The sequence below is a fragment of the Thalia democratica genome, chromosome 2 (genome assembly GCF_965202585.1).
Source record: "Thalia democratica chromosome 2, ktThaDemo2.hap1.1, whole genome shotgun sequence".
Taxonomy (NCBI): domain Eukaryota; kingdom Metazoa; phylum Chordata; class Thaliacea; order Salpida; family Salpidae; genus Thalia; species Thalia democratica.
In genome coordinates, this window is record NC_139166.1 from 47,471,728 (window position 1) to 47,497,209 (window position 25,482).

General features: G+C 26.5%; 2 protein-coding genes and 1 pseudogene across 2 annotated transcripts; 2 read left to right on the forward strand and 1 right to left on the reverse strand.

The window, feature by feature from the left end:
- Positions 1 to 1,735: 1,735 nt before the first annotated feature.
- LOC145829232 (BAI1-associated protein 3-like) lies at positions 1,736 to 13,374 on the forward strand. Its single transcript, XM_082936972.1, has 19 exons — positions 1,736 to 2,335; positions 2,495 to 2,624; positions 3,849 to 3,974; positions 5,042 to 5,179; positions 5,636 to 5,845; positions 5,921 to 6,152; positions 6,371 to 6,577; positions 6,641 to 6,745; positions 7,294 to 7,484; positions 8,052 to 8,258; positions 8,465 to 8,531; positions 8,644 to 8,771; positions 8,827 to 8,991; positions 9,213 to 9,325; positions 10,336 to 10,495; positions 11,743 to 11,909; positions 12,215 to 12,463; positions 12,950 to 13,025; positions 13,108 to 13,374. The coding sequence occupies exons 1-19, from the start codon at positions 1,824 to 1,826 to the stop codon at positions 13,366 to 13,368; spliced, it is 3,444 nt and encodes a 1,147-aa protein (XP_082793098.1). The 5' UTR covers positions 1,736 to 1,823; the 3' UTR covers positions 13,369 to 13,374.
- Positions 13,375 to 13,904: 530 nt separating this feature from the next.
- LOC145828628 (ras-related protein Rab-13 pseudogene) lies at positions 13,905 to 17,946 on the reverse strand (annotated as a pseudogene).
- Positions 17,947 to 18,381: 435 nt separating this feature from the next.
- Positions 18,382 to 25,228, forward strand: LOC145828629 (cocaine esterase-like). The gene is made up of 9 exons (XM_082936384.1): positions 18,382 to 18,533; positions 18,835 to 19,033; positions 19,864 to 20,066; positions 20,666 to 20,829; positions 20,888 to 21,033; positions 21,434 to 21,658; positions 21,904 to 22,063; positions 23,968 to 24,217; positions 24,947 to 25,228. The coding sequence occupies exons 1-9, from the start codon at positions 18,382 to 18,384 to the stop codon at positions 25,110 to 25,112; spliced, it is 1,665 nt and encodes a 554-aa protein (XP_082792510.1). The 3' UTR covers positions 25,113 to 25,228.
- Positions 25,229 to 25,482: the final 254 nt, after the last annotated feature.

Here is a 25,482-nt window from a genome sequence, read left to right on the forward strand (position 1 = left end):
ATCAGGAAATTTATTTGAATACAAAATAAGTTGTTTACAACTTTCAAATAAATACTGAAAATTTATATCAAAGAAGATATAAAGAAAGTATAGCTTACCAATATCAATTCTAGGTAGCTTTAGTAAAAGTGGCACACTTAATACTAAAAATTTATATTTTTTTAACTTTGTAAAAACATAGTATTATTCAGTAGTTGAAAAGTCGTGTTAATAAAGGTCTAAAAATGAAGTAATTTGAAAAAAGCCAACCTACTAGTTTAACGTTAACTTATTAATATGTGACAAAGATACAATATTTAAGCTGTTGTAAAACTTTTAGAATCGTTTCGTTTGCGTGGTTTTTATAAACTAAAAAAAAAAAGTTATTACAAGTACTGATAAAATCAAAATTGTTAAAACTTATGAATCATTTATTTAATGACGTTTTAAACTACGATATTAAAGAAGAGACTATATAAATATTTTCAAAAATATTTTTAAAAGTGTAATTAAGTATTAGTTTAAATTTCTTGAAAAACAATTTAAACTCTATGCAAACAAACGTTAAAAGCTTTTTGTTGATAGAACTTCTATACTAGAACAAACAACACGCTAAGAATTTTTGTTGTATAAGATAAAATAATAATTTTTGAGATCAGTTAGAATAACTGCTCTAGGCTCAAAATAGCATCGATATTTAAATACCAATATATAGTTTTTACTGAGCTAGCAAAAGGAGTCATACGTTTTATTTATTATTTTGAATGTTTTAATACTTTTCATTTTAAAACCGTTCAAACTGTACTCTTTATGTTTTGCATTTTAAAAACTACTAGTGGCGCTTCAGATTAAGCTAATATATAACCAGTGAATAAGTAATTAAATGTGTAAAGCTTGTATTTATTTTGTCAAAGAAAAAACCAATGAACACAAAAACTTTCATTTAATATTGTTTTGCACCATTATACAGTCAGTTTAACTTTTATTTATTTGTTTATTTATTAAGTTGGTTTTAATATATTTTACGAAAACAATTTTTCTGAAGATCAAACAAAACAATTTATTAGATTTTTTCACAAACAAAAAGTATATGTTTATTAAACTTAAATTTTTGTACTCAACCAAGATTATATGCACGCTGCTGTGCAAACTTTTCAATTTTTAAAAGAACTGATAGTTATTGTGTTAACATTTTTTCTAAAGATACAAAGCTTAAAAAAAGAAGCTTTTTTGCAATACCTAAAACCAATTTTCATTAGTATTACCATTAAAACCGACAACACTAACAAAGGTTTTTACAAAAATTATTTGATTGTTTTATTTTAAGGATATACTAAAAAAAATTCTTTTAATAACTCTATAGTATTTTAATCAATAAGCTCTGTATTTTTTACATAAGTACTAAAATAACTTTTTTTTTTATACAGTTATACTTAAACAAAAAGACTTTTAGAGTTTTAAATCTAAGCGTTTTTGAAGCATGATTTATACCTTTAAATTTCGGCTTCAACTTTCTATGAATTACTTTTACAGCTCTAGATCTAGAAAAATTTAACTAAGTTATAAAAACTTTGATTAAAAAATACTTATTACACATTAAATCGATATTTATAAAAAAAAAAACACTTATAAAATTTACTTTAGAATTTTTTAACAATGTAAAAAACTCTTTTACTTTTATGCAAAAAACTAAATACGTTTTACTTATGTTTTTATTTTCAAACAGAACATAAAAAAATAATTTTAACATGGCAACAAAGAGAAAACCTCGAGCAGGTGCAATTCGCAAGTCTACCTTCAGCAACACGCAAAATATTTCAGACAGCCTCTACGGCGACAAAAGCATGGAAGATTTGCTCAACCAACAAAACTTCAAGACAGGATTTCTTGAATCCAACGTTTCAGTTATTTTAAACCGTTTGCCGGTCGGAAAAAATAAAATCAACGACGCGAAGTTGTGCAATTTTTTGCGGCGCGTGTCTGGTAACGATCTCAACGAGGTGATCGAAAAAGTGAGTGGTAAAAGGAAGGCGGAAGAGTGCAAAGTAAAAGTGACGTTTGTGGAGGCAGAGAACCTTGCCGCTAAGGACAGTGATGGAACATCTGATCCTTACTGCGTTTGTTCAATTGTACACGGAGACGAGTTTGTGAAAATATATAAAGAAACGTACAATGGCAAGTATCCGGTGAAGGAGACAGGAACGCAGCAGTCCACCCTAAACCCGAGGTGGAACGAGCAAAGAGAGTTTAAAATTAAAAGGAGTGATATTTCAGATTACTCTGTGCAAGTTCAAATATGGGATCAAGACACGGAAGAGGTACAGAAAAAGGTGGTGGGGTTTAAAGGATTTCAAACGTTAGTTTACTCTTATTTGAAGTTACTACCGTGTTAATATTAATATTAAGCTAGTTTTACTATGAAAAAAGAAGTACTACTTCCATAACTTTTGTTTATTTAGGATATCAAAAAGAGCGTACAACAGTTTTTACCACTATTTTATATACCTTTAACCAGATATCTGAAAGAGCATTTGTCGTCTAAAGACAAAGACGATCATATTGGGTTCGTATCGATTCCTTTAAAAAGTATTGGAAATGATCCTTTGGAAAAATGGTCTAACTTAAAACCATCTTGTTCGCTTGAAGTAAACTTTGCCTGATATCTATGTTAATTAAAAAATTTTTGTTCAAGTAAAATAAACAAATTTTAAGACTTAAATATTAGCCTACAAGTTAAATGAAAGTTAGTTAAAATTTGAATACTACATAGTAAGTCTTATGTTTGCATATGTCAAAGATCAATCGATTTTTTTTGAATTTGACTGCTGTGAACATAAAATTAGAAAAGTTTTATTGAGTTAAAAAGCCTACATTTCTGATGACGATTGTATCAGGTTACTATAGTATAGAATATAGGTTGTGTAAAAATTTAATTAGAATACATATATTTTATTTTAGTCGTTACATTATAAAAAAAAATTTTTTTTTTTACTACAATTTAGTTACAAAACGACAAACAAGTTTTTTTTTATAAATAAAGAATAATGACGAGTAAGAATTCTGTGCTTGGACTAATTTTATGTATCTTAGAAATAAATCAAAACTGAAAAATAGCTTATATGTATGATAACGTATCAATACACAAATATATTAGTGATTTATAAAACGTTAAATATTGCTTTAGTAACATATTTTAGCAACACGTGGATATACTTAAGTCTAAATATTAAAAAACTTAATAACCAGTAGAAAATAGTTAGGCAAAACACTTAACGAAATTTGTTACCAATTAATAAAAAAATAAAAAATATACCTTTTCCTGTTTGTTCTAAACATGTTTATCTAATTTGTTTAAGTAATTTGTTTATCTATATTTACATAATAATTTAAAAATATTTTACATATTATAATTTACATGGAATTTTAATTCTAAACTTTTTAATATATGTTTTGTTTGTATTATTTCGTATATTTCGAAATTAGTTTTTGTGCTAATTTGATTCAGTATTTTCTTAAGAGTTTTTTGTTGCTTTAATAATGATTTATTTAGAATAGATTCTATGTTTTTTTTTGTAGAAACGGAATAACATTTGTGTATTCTAAGTTCGTATACGGTTAGTTTCTTTTATATTTACTTTAAATATTAGAAATAAATGTATAGAAAATTGAAATACAAGTTATTTGCTAAACCGTTTTTTTAAGAAAATATAAATTTCAAAAAACTGTTATTCAAAATAAAAATCGAGCTTTCAGACGATTAATCCGTTAATTTTTGAAGATTGAAATATAAATAAACCTTAATACAAAATAAAGTTTTAATCGCAAATAACCAATGACGATACAAAACTATTATAAAAAAAATATCAAAGAATGTGAGAGGACGAATCAAGCTTGTTGTAGAGGTCAAAGGAATACAAGCAGAAAGAAACCCGATTGCAGACCTGCAGTACGCAGCTTTGTTGCACCTGTGTCTGACTGACCACATTTCGAACAATGTTAGTTGTTAGAATACATCAATAATAAAGTAAAATGTTATCCATGAGGATTTGGTTTGGCTTTTAGTACATTATTCTAAATTTGATATATTTAATAAAAATTTTGAAGAGAGAACAGTAAGTATTGTAATTATGAGTAAAATACCAAACAACCGATATAAATTTTTAATTACTTGTAGCTTTATTAACATTTTTAACACTGAATTTATAGAACAATCTAATAAAAAATTGTAAAACTTTCAAAAGCTGACCAAATCTTACATAATATTAGTTAGATAAATTTCCAGTTATATAATCTTAAAATATTTATTTTATTTACGTTTTTAAACTAAATTTAAATGATTAAGTATAGAAATACACATAAGCTAATAGTTAACTTATAACCTATTTTTTTAAATGATAGATTTTTATTAGAAAATGTATTTTAAAAAAGTGTTTTACTAAAATAATTTGTTAAAAACGTTGGTCTGTTTATTTCCTTTTTTTTTTCTTATTAAACTTGTTAGTTTTCACCGAGAGTTTATTTATTTAATTTATATTTTTTATAAGAACTGTTTAGTTGAACTAGAATCATTTAAAAACCTTTCTTTAATAAATCGTAATTTTTGCTACTGTATTTGATATAAAAAGAGTAAATATTTAAAAATAAAATATCTTGCATTAAAAACAACTTAAAGGATAAAACTTAATATTGTAATTTATTAATTAGACTGTGATTTTTTAGTTAACTTAAATTTTAAAATTAAATTAAAAAAACATATCAAAATTCAGACAATAAATTCGACTGATTTAATAAAAATTTCTAATTGTGTTTATTCTTTTAAATGTTTAGTTTTAGTAGCTTATGTTTTTTGTTTTATCTTAAACGTATCTAATATAATTTTTTACTCGAAAAAAACAAAGTCTTTATTTTTATTAAACTTTTAGTATAGATGGTCAAAAAAAAAAGTAAAATTGTTAAAAAATCTATAAACAAATTGTTTTAGTTCGTTAGTAACATAACAAAAAAGAAACTAGTTTGAAACGATAGTTACAAGTAGTTATATATTTTATTTGTCTATTTACAGTCTGAATCATCATGGAAAACAGAACTATGTCTAGAAGCTACAACTATCCTAAATGAATTTAGGGAGCAAAATAGATTAGATGAATTTACTCTTTCATTAATAAATTGGGACATATATTCTCGAGTTAATGAAAAATATGTACGTTATTGACTTTTTCTATAATTTAGAACAACAATTTTTGTCTTCGTAAAAGTACTTAACAATAATAACTTAATAATTTTAAAACACTTAGTTTGTATGGTATACGATAGTAGAAGTTTTTTTTAACAGGAGTTAAATATTAACCTCTTTAGATACAATTTAATAAACAAAACAACTTATAAAATACAATAATATTAATAAAAGAATTTAAAATATAAAAAGTAAAATTTTGAAAAATAGGTACACGTTTCTCCTACTTTTAATAAAAAGTCATTAATATATATACACATTGATATAAAACTCGGTTATCTAATCTCTCTTATTTAAAGTAAAATGGTTAGACAAGTTCTAAAAAAGTTATGTCCATATTTTTTATATTTTAAAATTTTAGGAAAAAAAACCTAAAATTTAATATAATAGTATGAAGCTTAAAAAATAATTTGCGTTACACAGGGTAGTGACGAGAATACTTTTAGCAATAAGACACTGTTTGATATGATTAGACAAGTTTCGTATTCCTTTGAGGATAACCAAAGTAGAAGAACTAATGAAAGACATGCAACTAGATACAAACCTGAAGTTTTGCACGAGTCTGTTGTTATGTTCTTAAAACAAAGTTACCGTAAAATAGTCAACCATCGATTAAGTTTTTCAAAAAACAAGGTATTGAAGTGATTATTATTAGTCCTAAAACTTATAACGGAAGTTTAAGTAACTTATTTTTATATATCAATTTAGAATAACAACGTACTTGAACTTGGATATTTATTAAAATGTATAAAAGAAGTGGATTTTCTATATATGATATGCCAAAGTTTGAAAGAAGAGAATATCACAGATACAGACTCAAGACTTCTCGGAAGCTTTTGCAAAGGGGCAAAACTACATTACAAAAGCTTGAAAGATTCTTTAGAACATCAAGAACTAGAAAACGATTTAGATGAAGAAGAGGAAGAAACTGATAATGAAAGTATAAATGTTTTGTATATTGATTTAAAAATATTTTGTATCTCACAAATTTCAAAACCTCACTTTTTAAAACTACCAAAATAGCATAAAAACTAATAAATTTAAACCTTCAATTTTGTTAAAGTATATATTACTTAAACCTAAGAATTATTGAATAAAATCCTTAAAATATTGATGAATGTTTTTGAAAATATTTTTAAATAGTTTATTGTTATTTAGTACAAAGAGTCAAAACTTTCTGGATGATATGCAAAGGAGTAGAGGCTGACCTGATATCTGAAAAACAAGTTTTTCATGAAGTTGTTAAAAAGTGTGGTAAGATAGAATATTTTACTGTTGTTTACAACTCGATAGTTGAAGAGCTTGCAAAAGATGCAAAAGAAATTATGGGGCAAGCAACCGTTGTTATGAAAGAAAACACTAAAAGTTTGTTTCAACTTAACTGATAGGTTTAACATATTTAGTTAAACTTGAAAACTTTTTTTCTAGAGGAACATAACGGTGCTAAAACAGATGAAAAGTATAGCCAACATGTTTTTAAACTTTATCGAAGCTTAAGAAGTATTCATCAACTCAGACAATTTACTAGCATTGGTAAGTATATTTTTTTCTTACAATCATAAATATTTTACAATACTTTTTTTCATGTATTAAGGTTTTTCAAAGATAAAAAATGTTTAAATTAGGAGTCGGCAAAATTTTCCGGCTTGCGAGGTGCTTTTTAGCTATAAAACAAATAATGTGTAAGAATAAGTTTAATATTTTTAACAGTAAGAATTTTTTTTTTGCTTGTCAGTAAAATGTACTGCTTATTTTTTACATTTTTTATGTACTTGCTCTCCTATATATTGTTTTACATATTTTTTAGAATACCTTGGTCTGCAAAGAACTTTTTTCAGTAAACCTAGCCCGTTATTTACAAAAAAGCTGCTGACCCCCTTAAAAAAAATATATTAAAGTGCAATACAAAACCAAATTAATTTTTGTAAACTAACTGATATGTTTAGGTATTTATCTATAGACGTAAACATTTTTTTTATTAACAATTATTATTTATTATGAAAAATAATATATCTTAAACAATTAAACAGTAATAAAAACATTTGTTGAGTTGATACATTAACGCTTTTTAATTTTAATAGAGTGTCAAAAAACTGATCCATTGAATAATTTCAATGACTGGTTTCGGCCTGCTTTACTGAGATGGTTAGATGTTTCTCATACGAAAACAAAAGAAATAATTGAAAAAACCGTTGAAGTTGAAAAAATGAAAAAAATTGACAATCTTATTAAAAAATCGTCATCAGCAATTGACACAACTTCTGCTTTATCGGTATATTTATTTAGTTTATTATTTAAAAGGGTTCTATATGTAAAATATAAATATACAAATTTATATGTAATATCTATATATATAAAGTGTTCTGTGGTGTACGACTCAATAACCGAAAGGTTTTTTCGTAAACCAGGTCCTTAGACCAAACTTTTGAGCGCTTTTTTATCGTTCAATAAACAATATATATATTAAGTTTTTCCTTTACGTTGTATTATAAAAGTTAACTATTGTTAAAAATATGCATATTCGGTAGTTTTTTTTGTTAAGATTTTTATAATATTTTAAAGCCTGATGAACAAACTTTTTCTACACACGGCTGATAAGATAAAAAAATACTTATGTATCCAAGTAAATAGAAAAAAATATTACATTAATTAAATCAGCTGTATTAAATTCGCTATGTTATTACACTAATTGCATTTAAACTTAACTAAGTTAAAAAAGATTATCATTTTTTAATTGTAAGTTTTAATACTGTTCTCAAAAAATTTAAAGTTTATAAAAGTAATACAATCTTAACCTTTAGAACTTGTGGTATTTTATTTAATACCTAATATTTTGCAGAGTGTTTTAGATTTCTGGTCCGTGTTGAAGTGGCCGAGTATAATAGACACATACACCATTTCATTTAGATTAATAGATGACGTAGTTAACTGTGCTGAGTACTACGGAGTTTTAGTGTACAAAAAACTAGTTAGAAACGGGTTTTACGACATTGAAGGACAATTTGATGTGACTGAGGAAATGTGCCTTGCCCTCAACAACCTACAAGTCCGTATATCTAAATAATTAACTTTTAAACAGTTTGAAAACAAGTTTTATGTCTGAAATTTTTTTAAATTTAACCTTAAAAAATTTTTGCCGCAAAAACATAAAAGACATAATGTTGCATAACTAGAACTTTTATTTTGAACTTAAAAGCAATAATATAGGTTATCTGTATTTATAATAAAAATTAAACCAAAAACTAATTACAGCATGTAAAATCTTTTGTTGATGACCTTCCAGTAAAAATGCGTATTGAGGACTTTGCTCGACAAGTAGGTTAGTTGTAGCATTGTTTATGGTTGTTAATTACAAGGTGGCTAATATGCAAACAATCTTAGAGTTATTATTTTACGCTAATTAAACTTAAACAACTTCAAACTATTTTTAGATGAAGATGAGGTTAGTTTAACAAAAGAAGATGTACTGGATCGCGTGAGCAAACTTAACTTCAGTGCAATCATGGGGTTAAGAAAAACTATCCGAGAAGTCGTAAACAAAGTTGGTGATAAGATGAAGGTTAGCTATAAAATTAAAACTTTTCAGTATATTTTGCTTAACTTGCTTAATTTAGAATGATATTTTGGAGTACCTGAGAATTTTCGCTAGGGAAGTAAAGCAATCGGAAAAAGAGAGTTTAGATAATAAAGCACAAAAAAGCTGTGCTTCTCAAGCAATTGAACCGCTGATGAATTATCTACATGAAAACATTGTCAACCTACATGAGTGGTTATGTGAGGTTTAAAAAAGTTATATGCTTTGATAAATTAGAATAATTTTACGTTTTAAGCAAAAAAAAAGTAGGACTCACAAATTTCTAAAAACGAAAATATTTCAAAAACGTTTTTTCATATGAATTAATTTGAGTGTAGTATGTACTTGCATGTTATTTAGTTAAAATATTATTTATCGACACACAAAGTTTCTAAAATTTAAAGTAAAATCCTGATTACTTTTCAGACAAATTTTTCAAGAGTACTTTTTGCATTATGGGAGCAATGTGTAAATCAAATGACCATTTTGGTGTTGACTGAGTTTATAGATGAAAGTTCTGCTTTTTATAATCAATGCAGGTTTTTTTTACCATGTTTATAGTTAGGCTGTTCTAATTTATAGAGCAATGTTTCTTAATTTCTGTGCAGTACAGTTTTATATATTTTACTATGGAAAAAATTTTTTGAGTAGTATTCATTTCAAAAATAAATAATAACAGTTGTTTTGAAATAAATACGTCATACAACTTTTATTTTTTTTTAAATATATAACAGAATACATTTCATTTTCTTTAAATTTATTTTAGTACTTTCGTAGTAAGGCTCATCAGAAGTAGTTTCTTACTGAATTGGAATGAATACAAATTGAAATAAAATCATACTGAAATTTAAAGTTTTAAGATATAAAATGACGTAATAATCAAATGTTAAAAATTAAATAAGTGCTTATGATAAATAAATTTCATTTTTAAAAAACTAAATTTTTAAAGTTGCTAACAAGTTTTTATAACACAAATTATAAGCTCAAATTTAACAAAAGGGTTGATCATGCCAATTCGATCATCAGACCACAGGTTTCGGTAGACTGAGACCGGTTTCAGTTTTTCGGTTGTGACTGACTGATGAGTCCTAATAAGGACGAAACCGGTCTCAGTCTACCGAAACCTGTGGTCTGATGATCGAATTGGCATGATCAACCCTTTTGTTAAATTTGAGCTTGTCTCACGGCAAACGAAAGTCCGGACTTGTTCTGCAGACTTTCGCCAATTTTGTTGATTGACAAATTATAAGCAGAAACATTTTACAAGATTAAGACTAGTTTTTATGGTAAAAAAATATATTTTAATTTGTCAAGTTTTAAAAGATTTTTTTTTCAGTAATGGTGTACGATTCGACAACCGAAAGGTTCCTTTGTACACCAGGTCCTTATACCAAGCTTTTTTATCGTTCAATAAACAATATAAGTATTGAAGTAATCAGCTTTTGAAACTTTTTAGAACCATTGCTACACAAAGGCAGTTTTTAGTTATAAAATAAACAATACTTTTACTTAAGCTAGAAAAAAATAAATAAATGAAACATTTTTTTAGATACGTTCTACAACAGCAAATCATTGATTTTTTTCATGCTGATGGAAAAGGTACTGATCTAGAAGAAATGTATCATCTAGCGGAATACCAACTTTTAACAATGGATCTCAAGTCACGCGGTATTTCTAGTCAAAATCTCATTAAGATTTATTATTACCAGGTAACTTTTCAAAAACTAAAGTTAATCGTTTGCTAATAGAGATCTTAGCAAAATAAGTTCATTGGAATGAATATAAACAAATTTACACAATACTCTTTCTTTATTAAACTAAAACATGTTAAAACTTCAACAGAGCTCTGTAAAAAAAGTAAAAACTGTAAGGAAAGTAAAGAAGCTAAAGTTAATTTGTGTTTAAATTTGTGTTTATTATAAATAAGAATAATTATTATAGATTATTTACAATTAATGGTTAATAGTAGATACAATATATATTGTTAAATCCGACTAATATAAAACTATATAATACTAGTATTTATTAATCATAAACTATAATAAACTAAAGTAAAGTAAAATACAAAAATCAAAATCAAAATATGAATTTTATGCATTAGTATTTTTTCATCTTTCATGTAAGTGGTTTATATTTTGATTTGTTATTTTGTTTTGTATTTTACTTTACTTTATTAAAATTTAAATTTTATAATTATAAATATTCTATAGTTTTATAACAGTCGGATTTAACATTACTGTTCAAAAATATAGGTTTAATCGTTTGCTAACAAAAGATCCTAGTGAAGTAACTTCACTGGAATATAGTTGTTCCATATGGAGTAATATATGGAGTTTTTCTTCCCATTAACAACCCAGTTGAAGTGTGTTGATTCGTTGACACACAGAAACATATGTTGGTACAATAAAGGAAGATTACTGGATTTAACATTATATATTGTATCTATCATTAACTATTAATTTACAATAGTTCGTACTCCATACTCTACAGTAATTATTCTTACTTTTAATAAATACATATATACACCAAATTTAACTCATATTCTTTACTTACAGTATTTATTTTTTACAGAGCTCCGTTAAACTATGTTTACTTGTTAACACATAAAAACATGTGTCAACTTAATAAAGAAAGAGTACTGTGTAAATTTGTTATTATTACCAGGTAGCTATTTCCAAAGTTTTAAACGAGTTTTACTTTATAAATATACTTTACATATTTTTACCTATATTATCAAACAGTATAAACAAACTTAAGTCTTAAAAAAAAATTGCAAACAAGCTTTGTAAAAGCTGATAGCTAGTTATACTTAATTACTAATTCTTTATATAAATATAGTCGATTGAGAACAAAAAAAATAAAAAAGTTCCAATTTTAACATAAAAAATCATTAAAAAAACTGACATTTGACTGTTGATATTTATCTATATAAAAACTAAATTGCTAAGTCTTTCAGATGTACAACATGGGAGAGAAATTAAAGAGCAACCCAATTTTTGGAATGCTGGACGCCCACGTTAAATATAACCGTGAAGACTCACAAGTAGAAGTGAGCGTTCTGAGATGTGAAAATCTCATTTCTCTAGATGTGACTGGATCGAGCGATCCTTTTGTAGTAATCAAGTCAGTGCCTTTTAAACTTAAAACTCCTTTGAAAAATCGTTTTTTAAAACTCGTAAAAGTAAATTACTTTTATGTAGACTTTAAAAATCACTTTATTTCATATTATAAGAATTCTAAAATTCTATTTTAAATGCTAAATAGATATTTTTATTTTAAAAGTGTACAAAGCTAATTTAGATAACTTAATTAAAACATGCTACAACAATAATGCTAAAAATTAAGTTCAAAAGTCACGCTTAGCAAAAAACGATTAAAAATGTTTTATGCTATCACATGCAAAGTATAAAAAAAACTTGAAAAACCAGACTAGTTCCTGAGAGTATGTTTGACGGACGGGTTCAATCGCAGCAGACTAAAGTATACAAGAAAACGCTGGACCCGATATTTGACGACGACAAGTTCATATTTCCCGTTTCGCACAAAGATTGCCAGCTGAACGACATGATGGTCCACTTTGGGGTGTTCGACCACGACTTTGTCGGGTACAACGACCTGGAGGGGGAGGCAGTGCTGCCTTTGAGCTCGGTGCCTGGCGTTGCATTTGAAGACACCAGGTTTGTAAATTAGCAAGGGTTTTATCTAAATGCTTAAAAAAACTTAAGACAATTGAAAAAAATGTGTACTGTAAAAATTTTTTTATTAAATGCTCAAAACAAAGAGTTTTATGGTTACAGAGAATAATCTCCTTACCAATATTTTTTTAAACTTAATATAGCTTCTACGTTTATAAAAATTTAGTAGTTGGACTTCTGTTTAATAATTTACTGGTTTAAAAAATGTGATTGTTAAGAATGATTTGTAAGTTGGACGAATTTAAATAATATTGCTTTAGTACATGAAAGTATGATTTAAAAAGTATTTTAGACTTTGATTTTTTAATTAAGTCAGTACTTTAAAAGTTTAAAAAAATTTAGAGTTTCAAGTACGAAAAAAATTTCATTTGTGTAAAATGTGATTTAAAAAATACTTAAAGCTTCTAGAAATAGTTAGTTTTATGCATTCAAGAACAATAGCTTAACCTTGTATTATAAATTTTAAAGAGATCAATCTAAAGGAGTGTTTCGACTACCTTTAAATAACTATTCCGAAGAAGAAACAAAAACAATTGTAAAAAAGGTAAGTTGATACTATTAAAACTATTACTTTATAATATTAAGTTTGTACAGATCTTTTACTAAAAAAATAAAAAAACATTTAGAAATCTTCAGAATGTGATAAAATTAAACCAAAAAGAAATTATTCAAATGAAAATATATGCAAAACCCGCTACAATTTCACAACGGAATGTGAAAAAAGTGATTTTGATTCACTATGTAAAAACTGTAATGTGGAACCAATGCCAATATTGTTAAAAAGACGCTCTTACGACAAGATTGCTGCTACTTTTATAGAACAAAGAAAAAAGATAGAAAAAACTATTGATGAAGATAGTGTAAAAAAAGCGTTAAACACTTGTTGATAAATCTAAAAACGATATTTTAAGTTTATAAAACTTTCATTTTAGTTTTTGTATTAAGTGTTTTTTTTTTAACATTATACAAGCTGTATTGCTTTTCAAAAGTTTCCTTAAAGCTTTAAAGTGTTTATCATAACTTTTTAAAGTTAAAAAAAAGTATTTGAAATTATATGTCTTTTTTAGATTAAATACTGACTATAATATTTTTATTTTATTTCAATAGTTTATAAACTGCCTTGTGTAAAAGAGTTAATATTTTTATTATGTTTATAAACATATATCTATTTAGAAACAAGTTTTATTCTTAGCCTCTTTTCTTCTTTCTAACTTTTATGTTTTTAAAACGTGCTTCATTAAACTATGCTTTACACATAGATAAAGTGGTAAAAAACCATTAGAAATTTAAACCTAATAAGTTTGTTTATGATAATTTTCAAAATATTCGGTTTTAAAGAAATAATGAAAAATGAGTCTTACTTATAGTTTTTATTAACTTTAAATATGTATTTTAGATAGAATTTTTTGATTAAACTTGAATTTCAACAACACTGTTGCTTGTAAGCTTTCTTGCTGTTCAAATCGACCTTACCCTTCTCCATCGAACACCCACCCTTGTCTTTTTCAATCAAATTAACCACAACGTCCTTGAACATCGCCTCCACGTTCAAACCGCTTTTCGAGCTGACCTCGACGAACCTGGCTCCGAACTTTTCAGCCAGCTCCTTGCCAACCTCACTTGGTATGCTCCTCTCACCCACCAGATCGCACTTGTTCGCCACCACGTACTCATGGATGTCTTCAGGGCAGTACTCGCGCGCCAGCTGCCTCCAAACTTTCAGCCTCTCCAACGAATTCCGGTCGTCGACGCTGTACACCAGCAGCATGACGTGGCAGTGGCGGTACTGACCCGCCTGGGTCGCGTTGTACTGCTCCATACCTGCAGTGTCCCACACTTGCAGCTTCACCTGCTTGCCTTCTATGTCGTAGTTCTTGATGGTGAAGTCGATCCCGATGGTAGGAGAGTGGTCGAGCAGTTCTTCTTTGGGGTTAATGAGGCGTCTGAGGACGGAGGTTTTGCCCACTCCGCTGTCTCCGAGCAGGAATGCTTTGTATAGTCGGTCGTACCAGGGTTTTGCCATTGTTTTATTTATGATTAAGTATAAATTCTTTGTGGAACAATGTTATTTATTTGAGCTCAAAATAGCAGTTAAACGATAGATATTAAGTACATTTCATGAAAAATGTTGTATATACATTTTTACATTCAAATGCAAAAACTACTATTATTTTAGTTGTTTGAAATGTCAAAGTTTTTAAAATGATGAGTAAGTGAATAAAAAATTGATTGATAGAGGTTATATTTAGTATCGAATCGGTGTTTATTTTTGTATCTAAGCAGAATGGATTGCGGATCAATAAGTTTAATAAAACAACTTAAGTACTAAAAAAAGATCAGATGTCAAATTTCAAAGTAAAAAAAAAAATAAAAAAAATATTAACTAGTGGGCACGCGAGGTATTTTTTTATGAGATGCAAAAATTTTACAAGTATTTAAAAAATCCTTAGTTTAGCATTAAATAAAAATAGTAAGATAAAAGTACTACAAATAAAAAGAACCGTTTGTAAACTAAGTTTTATTTAAAAATAATAAATTCAACAGTTTTATAGTAGTATAATGAAAAAGTTTTTAGGAAAAGCTTTTTCTATAATGCTCCACCAAAAGCGACGCACCTGGTATAAACCAAATATTTGAAAACTAAAAAAAAGGCTTGAATAGCGATTTCGTAATTGTAATTTATTCTTGGAAACCAGATCATAAAAAATCGCTATCTTAATTATAATCTACTCAATTTAACAGAAACTACAAATCTTTTTAAATATATATATATATTTTGAACTTTTACCGGAAAGTATGATAAATAAAAAAAATTATTAGAAAACATTATTTTGAATATATGCAACTTTTTTAAACCTTTTACGCGGAAAATTTAAGCAAAAACTGAATGATTTTACTATAAAAAGAAGGCTGTACTACTTATATAACTTAGTTTTTAAAAGAGCGTATTTAAATAATATTTATTATAAGTAAAAAGTCCTTTGAATGTTTAAATGCAATAAACTGTTATAAATTAACAAAATAATCTAAATTTTACAACTAAACGGAAATGTATATTTTATCTTATAAATACATAAAACTTGTGAAATATTTTTATTCGCGTAAATGTAAAACGATGATTGTTTTATTTCAAATCTGCCTTAACTTTGTAATTTTTTAGGTAAGAAAACCACGATTACATAACTTTATAAAGTATGGTAAACGTTTATTGAACATCTTAGGCGGTTTGAAGATTAAAATTTTAGTATGAATATTTATGTAAAACTTATAAGTACTAATCTTACGATATTATCCGTTGATATGATAATACACTTGTCTTTAGTAAGAACACATGATAAAATAATTAAACATTTAAATAAAATAATCTTATAATAAAAAAAGCCTTAATGATTTTTTTAATCACTTAATCATTTTATCTATACACGAAAGATACAAGAGATATTTGATGTCAAGTAAATAATACTAGGCTTTAATGTTTTGGTTTTAATACAATATCTGTTTTGATAAAAAGAAAAAATACTTTTTTTTTGCAAATGTTTAAAATATATTAAAAAAGACAAACAAAAGTAAATACTAAGTAAGTGTTATATTCAAAAATAAAAGTATTAAACCTATATAAGCCTTTGAAGTGGCTTAGTAGAGATAATCACCACAATATCCCTTCAAATTTAGCTACAAAAACTATAAAAGAAATATTTATGTACACACATTACGCTTAGTTTATAAATTTTTAAACTAAGATAAAAACTTCACGCAGTCCAGTTTGTATCGAAACCGTCGTTTTTGTCGTTCGGTTCTTGTTCATGATTGCTTTCTTCTTCGCTTGAACTACCACAATCTGAGTTATTACTTTGACAGCGTCTCAACGTTTGCTGAAAGTTTTTCAAGCAGTCGCTCCTCCGCATGTTTAGGCAACGATTTGATTCGAAAAAAAATACTGCACCGAGTAAAAGTAACTTACATCGCAGGTCTAAATCCACAGGAAAATTTAACAGCCAGTCGTTCTTTTCAAAATAGTTCGTTTTTCTGCCGTAAAACTGTATTTTCCCTACTTCAACCCTGTTGCTGCTGTAAATTATCCACCTTTTTGTAGATATAACTTTTTTAATGAACAAAATTGCGTTTTTGCTGTTGTCATATACAATAAACGATTCTTTTTGAAGAGAACATTTAGCTACGCAGTTTGAAGCTATTTCGCCGACTTGGTTTTTATTGCCGAGATATACTTTTACTTTGCACAGTTTTCTTTTGAAAAATGATGGCCTAGTTACAACAACTAGCTTTAAAAGCTTAGTTTCTTTTATGCTATATATGCTAAAGTTAATATTATTGGATTTCCGCTTTCTACCACTATTCCTTTGATCATTGGTGTTTTTAATTACAAAAAATAATTCACGGTTTTGTCTGTTTCTTATTGAAAATTCTTCAACTTTTTCACATGCATTTTTATTGGCATAATCTATATATAGCGTATTAGTACGCAATAACTTGCTAAAGTCTGTTATTTGATCCGGTAAATTTTGGAACAAATTCATTGCAAAGTTTTTTTTGTAAGTTTTTAGTAGTTTAACGACCTAATAATCATATGCTTTATATGACGTACTTGTATATAAATCAATTTAATAGCGACTACAGGTTATTTAAATAATATAGTAACAAAAACTTGACAAAACTGAAGTGCTTGAAAATTTGGTCAACTACAAAAACTTGACCCATTAAAATAATTTATTATTAACAACTAAAATCTAAAATATTTTAACAAATTATGTTTTAACTTATGTTTTATAAGGTAAAACTTGTAAAAAAAACTTTGAACTACTTTAAATTCATTTAGTAAAATCACAATGTGTGTTATTCGTTTACTAAAATAATCTTTAGAGGTTTTCAAATTTTAATAGCTTTCGAAGTTATCAAAGTGATCATATATTATCTAACAATACGTAAATCATTGTATCTAAAGTTGTTATCAGCCTTGGCTAATAAACAGTATTTTGTTAAACGTTTTCTCATTTAACAAATTTAAAAACTAGAGCATATTTCAAAGAACATAAAAAGTTTGAATATAAATTAGCTCGAAAATTATAAGTAAATCAGCATTAAATACTTTAAATAAAGTTTAGCTTTAGTTAATAACTATTCAAAATATAAATTTAAGCGTTTGTTAACAAAAGATTCTAATGAAACAAGTTCACTGGAATATATAATAATAACAAATTATACAGTATCCTTCTTTTATTACACTGAAATATGTTTCTGTACATAACGGATTAACATACTTCAACTGAGCTATGAACTGTAAGGAAGTACTAGCTTTAGATAATAGTATTTTTTGATATCAATAATTATTAAGTATTGATTTAAAATTAATTGCGCATGACATTTTTCAAATGGAAAGATGATATAATCAATATCAGTAAAATTTTACAAACGATACTAAGTAGAGTTTTTAAATTAATATATTTCATTAAACGCTTAAGGCAAACGTTATATGCTTGTTTGTAGTATAAACACGTATTTTTTATCAAATAATATTTGCTTGAACATTGTCATTTCCTGATGGTTGTAATATTATGTAGATATATCAAAACTAAAGTTTGTTCTTGCAATATATGCGGTTGTAATACTTAATATACGTATTTATTTTTAGTGAATTACAAACACTTAGTATAAAAAACGGTTTATTTATTTAAACTACCAAATAAGGGTAATGCCATATAAAGGAAAAAAAGGTAGTTAAATATTTACTTACTTATTTACTTTTCTTTTTTGTTATTTAAATTGGCTGAAGTGAGCAGCTTCTAGACTTATAATTTTAGCTGTTTGTCATGTTATGTTATGCTTTTCAAAAAACAGTGTGTTGTATTAAAAGTTTTGATTTTCAGAGTTTTGTTATAGTTTAAATGTATGCTTTTGCAAAAACTTCCTTGGGGGACGTTAAGGGTTTAGAATGCAAAAAGCCAAATATTGAAGGCGCAAAACAAGTTTTTAGATTTTCAGGAATTCCATTTGCAAAACCGCCGGTTGGAGATTTAAGATTTGAACCTCCACAAAAGTTTTTAAAGATTCTTTTTACAGTACACATATTATTTTTTGTTACAAAGCTTAATTTAAATATATATATAAGCTTTAAATTTTCTTCTGCCATTTAGAATCGTAGGGCATAAAGTTTAACTAAAATAAATCAACAATAAGTTTTTTTTTAGTTAAAAGTTTTCTCAGTTTAAGATGTAATATTGAACATTTAAATGTAATTATTAATTAAACTATAAACTAGTTTTTATAAAATCTACGAAGAAAAATTCTTTAACTTCTAGTAAAAAGAACTTTGATTTTAATTAAATCTTTTAAACTAGATTGACAAAGCCTTGGAATGGTGTTTTAGATGGAACCAAGATCAAAGCCGCTCCAATACAGAACACAGAAATGTTGAGGATGATGGACCCATTTGTACTGACCACTAATGAGTTTAACGAAGATTTTTACGAAATGAGCGAAGATTGCCTGTATTTGAAAGTTTACACTTCAAACACCAGCCCCAGTGCAAAACTGCCGGTTAGTGTTGATTATGTTTTTGTGTTAATAAAAGAAAGATGACAGAATAGAAAATTAGTATTTTTAATTTATTTAAAATCAACAGAAAATAAAAGTTTATAAGGTTTCCTGATAAAAAAATTTCTTTTTAATTTACACATTACATTTAAGCAAAATAAAAAATTATTAAAACAAACATTAAACCTTATATGAATATTTAAGTTTTAGCTTTGTTTATTATTTGAACGTACGGTATATTTGTGTTAAGTTTGTATAACAAAAAAGTTAAAAGCATTAGCTTCGTTTCTAAACGAAAAAAAAACTTAAGAACCAAGTACTAAAACACCTTACTGTTGGTATTTACAAACCTTAGCAATGTTAACGTTCTAAAAAACAATAAGTGTTATATACAATACAATTGTGTGCGGTTTCCTAATAAAAACTTTATTGTTTTTAGAAAAAACAATTACACTTTTTCACCGCAAAGCGGATTTTTAATTTGTATTTTATTGAATGGAATTTATTAGTTTTCAATCTGCTTCTTGGATAAATTACTCTGTTTATTTTTTTTCTAGCTCAAAAGATTTTCCTAATTAACCTTTAACAAAAATATAGAACTTCTATTTGCTTGGTTGCTGACGACGCATTTGAAAGCACTTTAAGCAATAACATTAATAAGCTTAAGATAAAAGCTTTGTTTATTTTCTTGAAGTATAATAGTTTTTCTTATATAGCAATTTAGAATATAGTAATTAAAATAAACACAAAAAAAATGCCACAAGTAACGATTGACATACCAGAAGGACGATTTAAGATACTTAAATATCATTATAGTATCACTCTATAACAAGGTCATGGTGTGGTTTTACGGAGGCGGTTTTCAAGCAGGAATGAGTGGTGTGTACGACGGATCAGTCCTGGCAAGCTTGCAAGACGTGGTTGTCGTCATGCCGAACTACAGGGTGAATGTGTTCGGGCTCATGTCGTTTCCTCCCGAGGCAAAAGGCTGCCCCCGTGGAAACCAAGGCATACTTGACCAAGTTTGCGCCCTTGAGTAAGTTCATCGGTTAAATTATTTTATTATTCGTTTTAAAAAGTTTGTATGCGTGGTATTGTTTTAAAGTATTACCCCATATGTATATTAAGTTTCGACTATAAATTGTGATTGTCGTAAACTTGTCGTAACATAATTGAATTAAAAAAAGTATATTTTCAATAAATTTCGTATTTGGATACAACTTAAACTTAAAAAAAAAAAGAAAAGAGTTAAAATTAAACGTTTCATAGTTTTATGATTACCAAAAAAGTTGTAGTTGTTAAAACAAAAGCTAAAATGGTTGTTCTAAAATAAACAAATTTGAAAAAAGTTAATGATCTTAAACGATAAATTAACTTGTAATTTTGAATAATCAAATTTTAATATAATTTTAATTTAAATATAATTAAAAAAAAATTATCTAAAAACTTAATTATTAGTTAACAAATGCAGAACATATTTGTTAGTATTAAAGTTGAATTAAATTTTATACTTTTACAAAATTTATGTTATATAAGCTTTTGTCAATATAAGTTAAAAATTAAAAAAAGTACCTAATAAAAAGTACGCGTCAATTTTTTAAGTTACTACTTCTCAAAAGATTTTACAATTCACAGATGGGTCAAAGATAACATTGCAAGTTTCGGAGGTGACCCGAGTAACGTAACAATATTCGGAGAGAGCGCCGGATCGGGATCCGTCAATCTTCACATGGTTTCCGACGTCAGTCGACATTTGTTCCACAAAGCGATCTGCCACAGCGGTGTTGCAGCCGACAACAGTAAGACATATTTACAAGTATTGTGGCGAAAAAAAAGTTTAGCTGTTATAAAATTTAGTGGTCGTCGACAAGTACAACGATGGAGCGCGAAAGGCGATGATTGAGAAACTTGAAATCGATGCTGGTAACCCGAAGGAAATTTTGAAGAAGCTGAAAGAAAAGCCGGCTGAAGAAATTATGGCGGCGTATGGTGAAATAATGATGGTATAAACAAAATGAAAGCTTGAAGTTGTTAAGATTAAAATAACAAAAGTAATTTAAGATGCTAAAACATTACATATCTTTTTTTACCCATGTGAAGTTAAATAGTGCGCTGTACAACAAATGAAAAAAATTAAAATTTATTTTTATAGACAGCTTAACTTGCTGTAAAACTTTTTTTTAGTGCATAACATAAAAACTTTCAGAACCACTATATGTAGAAACAATCAGTAATTTTCTATTTTTTAAATTTTGTAGCAAGATTAGAAAATTGTAAATGATGATTAGCAGTAATTATAAAACTTACATATTTAAAGTCAAAATGATAAAATCAAAAATGCATGTAATTCGAATTAAAAGAATTAATTTAATTAGCTAAAATAATTTTAAACTCACTCTACAGCAAATGAAATATTTTTCAATTGCGCTTGACGCAAACATTTTGAAAGAAATGCCTGAAGCTTGCTTCAAACAGCAAACTTTGGCTAAAGTCCCATTCATTATTGGTGTTAACAGCACAGAGGCATATGGACTCTTAGCTCCAGGACAGGATAAAGGGTTTTCACAGGGTCTTAGTGAAGAGGACGCAAAAAATGCAATTAAGGGCTTTTTTTCGTACGCATACAAAGTTTATATGCTTTTTATATTTGTTTCCTTATCAAAGTAGAAAAAAATAAAAAAATAAGTACTAATATTTAAAAAAAAATCATAATAAACAAACAGTTTTAGGAAACAAATTATAAAAAACGGATGTCAAGAAAAATATTTTTATCTTGTTTCGTTATTTAATTAGTTGTTTTAAATCATTTACAGTCAAAACTAAAAATCAACACCCATGCTTAACTTAGAATTGCTATGCTTTTTAAACAACAGATAGCCAACGACGAAAAGGTCTTTGACGAAATTTGGAACAAGTACAAAACCATATACTCGGACAAAAATGACATTATGCGATTCAGCAAAATAGCAGCGGAAATACAAGGAGATGTCAATTTTGTTCATCCAACTTTGAAATGCGTCAAAAGCTGTGCAGGTGTGTTAGACTGACATCACAGTTAATTATATAGTGCATATAAAACAACAAATTTTCTACTGAAACGAATTGTTTTCATGTTTTAAGTTGAAAACAGCTTTGAAAAGTTGCAATTTATATTTCTATTGTTCCAATTAAAATCATACAAAATAACATTGTTTTTATTTTTTATAATCAGCAAGTTTATAGTTTGACAAAGTATGATTTATATAAAGCTTAATATTTCATTTAATAATATACTAATATCATTTATGATTTTTTTTTCTAATTGTATATCGTAAACATCTGTTTTCACTATAGTTGTTATTTTTAATTACCACATGCAGGTTGAAATGATAACCCTTTACATAAATTAACACTAGAGTCTAGACATTGGTAACATGACAATTAAGTCCTTTTAAAAACGTTTTTAAAGGGTCATATTGCAAAAATAACTTTTGATTGAAACAAAGTTCTAGAATGTCCTATCCTTTAACTTCCTGGACAAGACGTTAAAAGGTATCTAAACGGTGTACGACAGTATAACCGAAAGGTTTTTTTGTGAACCAGGTCCTTGACCAAACTTTTTGAGCGTTTTTTTATCATTCAATAAATCATATATATAATGTCAAGTTATTACAAATAATGATATTTAGTAAAATTAAAAAATAAAGTTTTTATAAGAAATACTTCATAACTACTAAAAAACAGCCATCTTTTAGTAACTTTGGATTTTTTTAAACATAAACTTAAATTTTTTTTTGAAGTTTGAAGAAATAAAATATATTAGATAGTCCAATTGATAACTATTATAATAGTTCAGCAAATTTGTTTAAAGAGATAGTAAACAATAACTTGGACTACAATTCTGACAATCTAAATTATTAAAGTCCAAGTTGTTGTCTATTATCTCTTTAAACAACTTTATTATAGATCTTCAATCATAAAAATCCTTAAGGCCATTGAAGTCCGACATTTTCTTACCAAAAATAACATTTGAAAGCTAAATTTGCGATCTTTAGTACAATAAGCGATATTTTTGACAAGAATAAAGATAATCTTTTGAGATATGATCAGCTGTGTAAAAACATAAGAGGAAAGATTTTCATTGTTAATTTTCTGGGAATTGAAAAACTTACTAAAAATCTGCCTTCTCCTTTATTTTTCAATGAATTAATTTCAATTTACTTCAAAATAATCGTTGTGTTAAAAGAAAAAAAAAAATTACAATCAAAAAATAATTTAAACTCAATACTTTAATGACCAAGGCAAAAAAAGTACTCGATTTTTTTAGAAAAAAAATATTAAGTTAAAAATAAACTGATTTTTTTTGAAAACGATTGCTTAAAAACTGTAGGAGAAGATAGATATTTAGTTATATAGTCTTTTTTTGAACTTTTACTTTTGTGCTTTCATAAAAGTTGTACTGTACATGTATATCGTAAACTTTTAAACTTTTTTTTTTTGTTATGCATGATTTGAAATTTTCCTAATCTGCACATATTAGATTACTAATAAAAAAAATACATTTAGCCTAACAATTTTTAAGTAAACACACTTTTATACAAAAACGACTATTATCACGGTTAAGTAGTAATTTTACTACTTAATAAATTAAAACTTATTGATATTTAACATATGTAAACAGGTTTTAGAAATAATATAAGATTGTAACTTCACTATTCGTCAAAAACTTTATTCTTTTTACACTGCACTAAACTTAACACTTGCAAACTTTAAAAAATACTGGTGAAACTGATACTTTTTTGACAAAGTTACTTTTCTTAAGCTTGTACTTTTTAAACATAACCCATTTATTTAAAAAAGTTGAAATAACTTAATGATGTACAAAACAGCTATTAAAAATAAACTTGTGTATTATAGCCGAGTGCTCTTTAAATATTTTATATTATTCAAAAAAACAGGTAACAGCCATACTTTTTTTTACCGCATGAATCAAAAAACGCGTTTGTTTCACGAAAAAGAGTTTCAACCGGCAGAGGGCGCAATGTTCAAGTCCGATCTTTGCGAGTGTGATCACGGCGACGACCTGATGTATACATTCGGATATCCCCTCAACTGCAACAAACTGAGCCTCAGTGCCAAGTTTAGCAATGAAGAAAAAGAGCTGAGCAAAATTTGGATGGGATACATCGCTAACTTTGCTACTAGCGGGTTTGAATATGTTGTTATAGTGTAAAAATAGAAAAACAAAATATTATATATCATCAAAAATTTATAAATTGTTTAAAATTTGACAATAATAAATGTTGATTGTAATTATTACCAGTCAAAGCCCTCGAAAGGAAATAACATCAATGATGATTTTTTATAATTAATTTAGAAACAAAAAAAAAATACAACAGTTTATGTTTAATATTTTAAATTACCTTTAAACTCTTTTAAAATAAAATTATTCAACAAAAACAGACAAGTTTTGAATTAAGTATGATTAAACACTAATTCTAAATAAATTTGACAAAAGTTTATTAGTATTTTAAACGTATGAAAAAATATATACAAATTTATTTAAAAGTAAAATTTTTTCTTTGTTCAAATTAACAAATTTATAATAACTGCATATTAAAGGTGGACAGAATCTTTGAAATATTTCTGAAGTGCTTTAGTACAATTTTAAATCTACTATTTTTTAAAGATTATCTTTTAGTTTTAAATATAATGTTTTAACGGATTTTTTTATTATTATTTAAAAATCTAGTCTGAGCAAGTACATTTTTTATATTAACACGGTAAAATATAACCTTAACTTTTCTAAATCAGTTTTAAATGAAAAACTTTTCAAGTTTTCAAAATCAGCTAATGGAAAAAAAATCCAAGTACCATAAAAAAGTATATAATTTTATCATTTAACTAACAGCGTTTTTAAAAGTTTACTTTTTTTAGAAACCCTAACATAGGAGTTAATCGGCCAACTACAAAATGGGAAGACTTTGCATTAGGAAACAAATATCTACAGGTTAATGATAAGCCTTCAATGCAAGAAAACTTTTTCGGAGATCGGTTTATTTTTTGGGAAAAGTTAGAAAGCTCAAACAAACAATCATTTTGATTTGTTTTCATAAAGTATATTGTTTTAGAACTAGAAACCACTAAAGTGTTATTTAAATTGTGTTCAAAAAATTTAGCTTGTTATCTTTTAATAGTAGTACTTACAAAAAACTTTAATGCATCATAAAAGTGATAACTTTTTTAATACAAAAAAGATTACTGACTTTCTCATGCTCAGGTCATATAAAATGAATGAGTTAATTAAATTTAGTGTTTTTAGATATTTTAAACCTGTATTTAAATAAAATACATCTTGTAATATATTTTTATTGTCATTAAACTTTATAAAAGCTTATGTTAACCTCTATAATTTTTTTTTCACCTTAAATTACGTTGTTTTGTTTCATTAACTATAATGTTCCTTATTAATT

Excerpts from the sequence above, each read along its gene's own strand:
- LOC145829232 (XM_082936972.1), top strand. The coding sequence starts at position 1,824 with ATGGAAGATTTGCTCAACCAACAAAACTTCAAGACAGGATTTCTTGAA. Across the intron at positions 6,153-6,370 it reads GGAAGAAACTGATAATGAAA|TACAAAGAGTCAAAACTTTC; the intron begins GTATAAATGTTT and ends ATTGTTATTTAG. Across the intron at positions 8,532-8,643 it reads GGACTTTGCTCGACAAGTAG|ATGAAGATGAGGTTAGTTTA; the intron begins GTTAGTTGTAGC and ends AACTATTTTTAG.
- LOC145828629 (XM_082936384.1), top strand. The coding sequence starts at position 18,382 with ATGTATGCTTTTGCAAAAACTTCCTTGGGGGACGTTAAGGGTTTAGAA. Across the intron at positions 20,830-20,887 it reads CGGTGTTGCAGCCGACAACA|TGGTCGTCGACAAGTACAAC; the intron begins GTAAGACATATT and ends TATAAAATTTAG. Across the intron at positions 24,218-24,946 it reads GCTAACTTTGCTACTAGCGG|AAACCCTAACATAGGAGTTA; the intron begins GTTTGAATATGT and ends TACTTTTTTTAG.